Source organism: Eleginops maclovinus, chromosome 8 (assembly GCF_036324505.1).
Source record: "Eleginops maclovinus isolate JMC-PN-2008 ecotype Puerto Natales chromosome 8, JC_Emac_rtc_rv5, whole genome shotgun sequence".
NCBI lineage: Eukaryota > Metazoa > Chordata > Actinopteri > Perciformes > Eleginopidae > Eleginops > Eleginops maclovinus.
This window is the reverse complement of record NC_086356.1, coordinates 14,274,185-14,282,968: the sequence shown is the minus strand read 5'-3', so window position 1 is coordinate 14,282,968 and position 8,784 is coordinate 14,274,185. Positions and strand designations below refer to the sequence as shown.

The window sequence follows — 8,784 nt, the reverse complement described above, 5'->3', positions numbered from 1 at the left end:
GAATCTAGTTTTAAAAAGTTGTGTTGTGCAAGTAATCTAGTCTTATCACTCCAGCATATGGTTGGTGATAATGATCATGCTTTTACTGACAGGCACAGGCAGGCAGAGATAACCCTTTCAGCCCAGTCACCATTTATGTAAGGTATGTAATGACAGGAAATAGCCACTAGATGGCACAACACAGTCCATAAATGAGGCACTTTGAAGTGCTCTGTAGGAAGGAAGTACTCAGCAGTGAATTGCTTCCTGACTGCTTGTATGACTCCTGAACAACTTTGATGTTGTGGGAAAAACTGAAATATAGGCTTGATCTTCATAAAGATGTGACAGTGCTATCTCCCTACCAGGAGTGAAGGAAATACCACATGATACACATCTAATCAGTTTTGAGAGCATTTAAACTTTGAATAATAGTAGTGATTTCAGCTTTTGCATTATTAATTCATTAATGTAAAAATATACTTAATTACATGTATTCTTATTTGTGCATGATTTTAACGTGAAATAACTTCAGAGTAACACAATTTAGACTTAGACTATTATGCCTGTTGCACTATTTTATCTGCTTTTTACGTTAAATATATGGTATGTTGCATTGTTGGAGGAGACTGGGACTTAACATTTTCATTGCCAAAACTCTATTTAGCAATTGTGAAGATGACGATAAAGCTTTTCAACACTTTAATCTGAACCTCAGTTCCATCTTTGACTTTTCCTGTATAAAAAAAAAAAAACTGAAACAGATTTTTAGTTTATAAAAGCAACTATTTAGGGGTTTCCTGCCTATAAAACTTCGAAGAGCTATATATAAAACATGTAACCAACCTGATTCTGCGTCCAGGATACATGCTTACTGTACATTTTACTCCCAGTTGTGTGTGTTACTATAGAAACGGTTAAATGACAGTGCACAGCAGAGAGCCAATGGACAGCCATAGTAAGGTGTCTTGTTACTCCCAGTCAGCCCACGCTAGCTGGGCTAAAGGAGGGGTTATTCAGCTCCACGGCTGTAATGGTGTCTTGGCTGCGCTTGAAGGGAGCTGAAAGCTGTATTGTGGCCATCAAACACGGATTGTTTTGAGCACTTTGCAAGGAAGAGATTTGTTTTTGACAGTCGGATAACATAACCTGCCAGTGAACTGTTTTTTTTTTCGCTGAATGCGCCGCATAGGAGACCTGTTGCTCGGCTGTCTCGCCGCCGCCGCCACTTAGTCAACCACTCTCAAAGATGTTGCTTTGTGGATGGGATGGCCTCTGGTCCCGTTTGTGTGCGCACTCATAGCCTCGTTGGAGTACGAACATTTCTCTTTCAAGTGATTTTGTAACTCTTCGCGACTGGTAAGTTGAGAAAAGTTAGCTAATTTTAGCACAACGGTTGCCAGCAACTTGTCCCCGGGAAAACGGAGAAATGGAGTGGGTTGTGCTGAGGCTCAAACACCGACGCTTTAAACAAAAACGTTGACAATACTGTTTGCCAGCTACTTTAACGCTGGTTAACAGTCTGTTTGTTGATATTTTGTGTGTTTATTTTTGTGTTAACGTCACAACAATGCAGCTTCTACTGCTGTCTGACATGGGGCATCTTTGACCACACCAGAAAGTGTAGTTTACGTTTAGGAGGGAGGAGGCACCACTACCAAAATAAGTGTCTGACTCGCTAACCACCACCAGCACTTTGTGTAATTTGGAGAAAACGGTCAGCAATTCTCGACAACATGCCAGTGGTGTAAAGTTCAATATTGAGGGACTTTACATGACTATTTCAATTTTTTTCTACTTTGTACTTCTACCCCACTACTATTCAGAGGTAAACCGTGTACTTTTACTCCACTCCATTAATTAAGTACCTTTTCGTTTCTTTGCACATTTGTATTAATAATGTGAAATATAAACTACACTATCAGACTTTATTTATACCTGGAGTCAAATTCAGAAGCTACCCTGCAGTATACAAAGTAATTAAAACTAGCTGCACCGTTACAAGCTTTAAAACACTTTGATGCATCAATAGTTATTTTCAAAACACATAATATATGTTATTCTGAAATGGGAAAATCTGGATAAAAAGTACTTTTGCTTTTGGTACTTTAAGTCAATTGTGATGCTTATACTTTTGTACTTTTGAATTGAGTAACATTTTTAATGCAATACTTTTCCTCGTAACAGAGTATTCCTACACCCGGGGACTTTTAACTTTACATAAGTACAAGATCTGAGAACTTCTCCCACCTCTGTTAACGTCACAACGACGCTGCTTCTACTGCTGTCTGACATGGGGCATCTTTGACCACACCAGAAACTGTATTTTAAGTTTAGGAGGGAGGAGGCACCACTACCAAAATAAGCGTCTGACTAGCTAACCGCCACCACTATTTGTGTAATTTGGAGAAAATGGTCAGCATTCTTGACAACATGGTAAAGCTTAACAAAGCCTTTTAGAGGCATAATGTGTCAGTGCAGGCTGAAGGCTTTATGGGGGTTGTAGGAAGGCATTATGTACCCCCTCCCCCTTCATTACCATAGAAAAGTAGTAAAGTTAGCTTAAGTCAAAGGTCATGAGGCTTTTGAAAATGTCTGTCAAGCCTACCGGTGGCAGTCTGTTACTGAGCAGGAAGAACATTCCCATCATAAGAGGTTATGATGGAGTTGGTCGGAGCATCATCATAGGAAAAAATGGGGAAAATAGTCGGTGGGTTTGGTTTGTGTGTGTTGGGAAGAGGGGGGGGTGTTGAGTGAGGTTTTGCAAAACCATGCTCTGCATGTCACGGTACACATAGCAACCCTGTGATTAACAGAAATGGAGCGGATGAGGTTGAGACCAAAATGAGAAGTGAGGGCCGTGGGTCCAGAGCTGGGTTGATAATCATGGGATAGTCATGGCTCTCTTTCTGGTTGTTTCCTGACCCAGTATGAGCTGAAAACAAAACATCCAGGGTGGCTTACGGGTAAGAGCAACCAGTCCATAACGGGAAGGTACCTGGTTCAGTTCTGTGATGATGGCCAGTGTCCATCATCAACCCTGAGTAAAGGCAATCTGAGAAGCATGTCGGCAAAATACATCAATTGTAAAATGATTACAATTAATAAAAACACACCACCACTCCCTTTTTATCTAAGTGAGTCAACGCTTCTGTTTAATTTCCGCTACAGGTTTCTTCACTAGACACTTTAGTGAGGCACAGCTGTGAAAGCAGCGACAGTATCTCTACTCCTTTTACAGCTTTGGGGAAAAATACATCAACTGTATGTTCCTGAACATCAATACTAACTATATTTCTGCAGTTTATCAGTTTACTAGCACACAGCTTGGTTTTGGTTTGCTGCACACATTTTGAAAACATCCGTCTTTACATCATCTGTCATGTTGGTTTACAAGAAATTCTGAAACAGGCTGTCCTAGACATTGTGACTGTTTATGAATTTGGATGTGTGCTTGCAGGCTGCATAATACAGTATGATTCGGGGAATAGAGGTTCACTCAGAGTTTGTTGTTAAATTTTCCTGGCATGAATGACTTCAGGAAGATTTTCACCTCAATGTTGGCGAGGACAACCTCTTCAAATCGGCTTCTGTTCCAAATGTGTTTGCCAGCTGAGACCACTGTTCTGATGTTTGGAGGATATGAGCAAATTCCTTTGAAAATCGTATGTTTCCAGTTATGCTTTTGGATGTTAGAATCTTGCATTTTTATGGATGATTGCCTCGAAAGTAAAGCTCCTCCAGTTTTCAGAAGATTTAGGATCAAAGAAGAGCGTTAGATTTTCTGATTTTTGTGTTCCTGGCAAATGTAGAAGGATGAGCACTGGAAGAACCAGCAGAAACTGAAGCTATGTTACCTTCTTAGCAAAAGTTACTCAGATAAAGTGCAATAATCGAGGGATTGTTTTCAAATTGAAATCATGGGTTGTACGGCTCTCAGAGACAGGAAGGTGGGAGGAAAGGAAAAGCTTCACCTAAGTGCAGAGTAAAGCGAACTATCACGTTTCCAAGATTATTTTCCTTGAAATCCTTGTGACTGTGGCCAAGACCTTCAAACCGTTAGCAGCAGCAGCATGCTAAGCCTTGTTTCGATTTGTTCTGTCATGCTATAGTGTGGGAATACATGGGAATACCTGGGAACAAACATCCCCAGTGTTTGAAAAAGAAAAAGAGAATGAGGCGCTGAAGTGGTGAAGGCTGTCTGCTCTCGCTGTTTTGGGCCGCTGCCTCCTAAGCCCCCTCAATAATGAGCCGATGTGAGAGGAGCTGGCCTGCACAGCAGCCTCAGCGCGGATAAAAAACATTCCACTGTAGGTCTCTGTTGAAATAACAAGGGCCGCAAAACAATCAGTCTTCACAGCACCCACTCTCCCCATTCTCATGGGTAATGAGCAAGATGGGTATTACCCCATTTTGCTGCGGACTTCACGCCTCCCATTGACTGGAATGGTTAACCTGCATTCCTGCATAAACATTTGGGCCTGTGACATGCTTACTCATTAACTCTCTTCTACAAACTTGAATTCATAGAAAGGATTGTTTCACATATTGCTTTCAAAAATAAAGCCAGACACTAATGAGGCAGCTGACCCAGTTTATGCCAGGAGTTTCTGGAAGAGTGATATGCTCACATTTAGCTCAAAATGCCAAACGAAAAAAAAAGTGGTGCAAAGCCTGCTTTTAAAATGTTGAGTCAACTCTGGTTCTTTTTCAGAAAACCTAGCAACGGAAGGATGTTGATCTTTCAGTCTGTGGGTCGGTCTACCGTTTTGATTCTGATCTCTCAAAAACTATTGGATGGTTTGGCACAATATTTGGTACGGATAGTTATAGTTCCCAGTGACTCTGGTGTTCCACTAATCTGTCCAATGGCTGCAGGACTGCAATTGACCGGTTTGGAAATTCTGACCATTTTTAGGCACAATTCCAGTCTTGGAAATGTGTGGGGAAGAGGGATTCTTACTAGACCATCAACCAGGTAGTTTGGGCATACTGTTGCCTTAAGTCTTGTTTGTTGTGATTGACTTTTGCGTACATCAATTGTAAAATTTGAACTTGAATAGATGTTGAAAAAAATATTAAAACAGGTTCCGTTGAGTCCAATGGTGGATTGCAGTTGGGAAACCGGAATGTGCGCACCTCAAAAAGTTCGAAAAGCTTGTGGGTTTTTGTTTTTTCAGTAGTTCCAAAGAAGTTGAAGATTGATGGAAAGTGATATCATGCACCTTGTACCGCAGACAACAGTTATGTTTGGTTGATCGTGCGAGGAAGCTTTGCCTCACTTGTTGTGTTTTCTTCTACCATGTTTTTGTGTTTGAATATAAAATCTGGTGCGAAAGCAGTGATCTAGCAAATCCAAATACACCCTGCACTTGTCTTTAATGTGGGTTTGCTGTCTAATTTGTGGGAGGGAAACGTTGAAAAATAGACTTCAAAAGTTCAAAACACCAGAAAAGCAGTCAGAATTGAAAATATGGATTTGTTTTCAGTCAACGTATCTTCAGCGTTCAAAAGCTTCTGGCTAAAAATAGAGTTTCTTGTTTTTATTGCACCATGACTGTCTGACATTTATAAGCTGCAGACTACATTTTGAGTTATGTGACAGGATAAAAAGCTAAAAAAAAAGATGTTGCCAGCATTGAAGAAGTTAACCAATGGAATCCTGAAAGCAGGTGTCTCATTTCTTACACAGGCCTTTAACTAAAATATGTCCATCTGTTGTGTGCTCTATTGTGAAATGGAAAATCCAGCAGGCTTATTTAGTTTGGAGATGTAACTCTTATTCTGCTATTGTGAAATTCTGATTGGCTTGTCAGCAGGATGCACCCGTTTTGGTTGATGGTGTTGAGAGTGATCAGAACAAAGGTATCACAATGCTGTCAAGTGAGAAGTTTGCAAATCCTGTGCAACCAACGTCAGTTCTGATTATTGTCTCATGCAGTATGGACCGCCCTTATCCTGATGCTTTTGCCTGCAATGCAAATCACTCAGGAACACTCGCACAGCACCTCTGCATGTTTAAGCACCATCAACTCTTATGTAAGAAGACGACTGCCAAAACTGGAGCGTCCTATTTTACTCACATTTGCATGACATCATGGATATGGAAGATTAAACATGATTTACTCTCCAGCACATTAGCGTGGGTTTAGAGAGAAACCGTGAGGGATGAACGATTAACAAGAAATTTCTCTAATTCAGGGTTACATACGGTTGACTTTGAGCTGGTTTATAGCATTAAGAGCCCACAAATACCCATAACATTTAAACCACTTGTCTGTAGACAAAACACCACATTCAGAAAAAGGGTGACTTGTCAGAGCGAGTTGAGGCATGAGTGTAAACTAAATCTGTGTAGATGGTGCGACGTGATCTTATATTAAAATATATTTTACACAAGGAGCTGAATTACCTTTATTAACGCTGTCCACAACATAAGATAAGCCTAGTCTGAGCTGGACCCAGTTAATTGATATGCAATAAGGAAACAGGTTTGAGTTATCACTTATTTGTAGAGCAGAAATCAGCTTTAACACCAGGGGTGCTTTGCTTTTCTAGACTAGTTTTCACTTCAGTTGGATGCCGGTGGACGCTCCGAGTAATAAGCTGCTATTCTGTGGATTGAAACTGGAGTAAAGCAGGGTTTGTGCACGCGCGCATCATGTGCTTTCACTACGTCTTCCATGATAAAACAGCTTACCTTTTTAGAATGTTTTGCCCAAGGACATGTGGGAGCCTTGTTGATGAGAATGAAACTGTGATAAGAGCAGCCCATGCAGAAGGTTGTTGTGATATGGCAGTATGGGCGTACTTGCTTTCAGTTGAATCCGTCAGGCCTGTCACGACAAGTGTGTATTCTTACAGGATTAGATTTGGCGGGATTATAATCCTCAATATAATTCAAATGAACTATAAATCTTTTTGTGTGTGTTAATTCTGACGCATGTTAATTACTGACACAATCAAAATATAGGACCTTGTTTTAAGTCTAAAGCATACATTTCTTCTGATTGAAAGATGAAGATGTGTATAGATCCTTTTTTTGTCCTGATAGGACCTTCCTGCCAGAGGCTGCCATCTGCCCCTGAAGTTAAAGCCTATTTCTGTATTATTGTGTGTTATTAAGATGGTTTAAAGCTGTCCTCTTTCTCTGCTTGCACAGGGAAGATGCATGTGTCTCTGGCAGAAGCCCTGGAGGTGCGTGGGGGTCCGCTGCAGGAGGAGGAGGTCTGGGCAGTGCTCAGCCAGAGTGCTGAGAACCTCCAAGAACTCTTCCACAAAGGTATGGACATGAACAATCAAAATGTTTCATGAAGAAGATTGTATACTTGCACAAAAGACACTTCGCCCTCTTTTTTCTCCTCCCTGTTCTGTCCAATCCTCTAAATCTGCCCACTCTGCCTTGTTTAAATGAAGGTGATGAATGAAACATATCCAGATCCCATGGGCTGTATGTGTTTACAAGTTGATTATTCACCCAAACCAATCCATCACATCAACGTACAAATCAATAGAATAATCCCAATATATTTATTCAGTCAGACTGAAATCTGTAAAAAAAAAAAACACTCATTTGGTTTTCAGGTCTTTGCTTTCTGGTTATACAATTTTCTGTTTATTTTGTTGTCATTGTTGTGAGTCATTTGTTCCTGTGGGTGTCATTGTCCTTGTAGCCAAAGAGAGATAAGTCCGCCCAATGCCATGGTTGTCTTTGTAGCAGTGGCAGGTCTGAGACATTGGACAGGAAGTGAGTCAGCAGGCACCTCTGCAGTGCCCTCTTTGTTCTTCAAAAGTTTGAATGGTGTCAATTCTTGTACAAAAGCCATCTAAAGCCCGGCTTGTGACTTTTCTTGAAGCCGTGGATAAAACGTGTGCAGAAACCAGCTTGACCTCTACTTCCAGTTATGCTGACTGGTTTTTATTGCAGGCGAGTCTGGCGCGCTCTAGGAATTCCCTCTCATCAGTGTGGCCTGTAAATATGCTTTCTACGCTGAGGTCACATTTAAGAGAGATATCAAAAGCATCCCAGATAAAGTTCCTCAGGGACAAAATGCAAGGTGTGATACTTTGAATGTTTCATACTTAATTCTTCACATATTGTGGTGCTGCAGCAGTTGTGATGACTTCCTTCTTTTTCTGTTATGAGTGTAATTGTGGAGCTATACCTAGTAAATGCTGGCCTCTCACGTGGACAGTTTTAGACTGCTGAGTGAAGCTTAAATTTGAAGAGCAGATGTCGGACCCAGCTATTACAGACTCCCTGAGCTATCCAAAGAAGTATGTTTACCACAAGAGCGGACTCATAACATTTAAACTTAAATCTGTTGTATCATTTGTAAGATGTTGTCAGCTATGAAATAAAATAGAGAAGTTTAATTTAAAAAAAGCATAAAATAGGACAGGCAATTTGTTTTGCTGATGCAATGTTTGCAAGAAATGTCATCATTTAGATTAATGTTGTTTCTATCCGTCCCTGGTGCTGTGGAAGTAAATGTCAGTCCTATTTTAAGGATTTCCCAAACCTTTACAGGACTTTTCAGACGTGTTCCAAACATTGTCAAACTGAAACCACCAGCAAGGTTATTTTCCTCTATGTAAACAGTCGCGGTGAGTCGCTTTGTTTGTAGAAGAATGATTTGTTTGATTAAGCGATGTGTGAATATGTCAGATTTGTTAGAGGAATAATCCCTCGAAAATAAGTTCAGCTTTTTGCAAATTTAGTGCCGTTTTGTTTGTCTGCTGTTTGTGTTTGTTCTGCCGCTCTACAGCTGCCATTCTGTCACTCTCATAGCATGTTTTCTGTGG

At 40.6% G+C, this 8,784-nt stretch overlaps 1 protein-coding gene across 3 annotated transcripts in view; it reads left to right on the top strand.

Annotated features, from left to right (window-relative positions):
- Positions 1–990: 990 nt before the first annotated feature.
- ptpn13 (protein tyrosine phosphatase non-receptor type 13) overlaps positions 991–8,784 on the top strand; it is a 43,260-nt gene continuing 35,466 nt past the window's right edge. The window contains exons 1-2 of one of the 3 annotated variants that reach the window (XM_063889644.1): positions 991–1,338; positions 7,142–7,261. In XM_063889644.1, the coding sequence (XP_063745714.1) occupies positions 7,147–7,261 (115 nt within the window). In that variant the 5' untranslated portion in view covers positions 991–1,338; positions 7,142–7,146. The remainder of the gene's footprint in view (positions 1,339–7,141; positions 7,262–8,784) is intronic. The other 2 variants (XM_063889645.1, XM_063889646.1) reach the window with 2 other exon arrangements.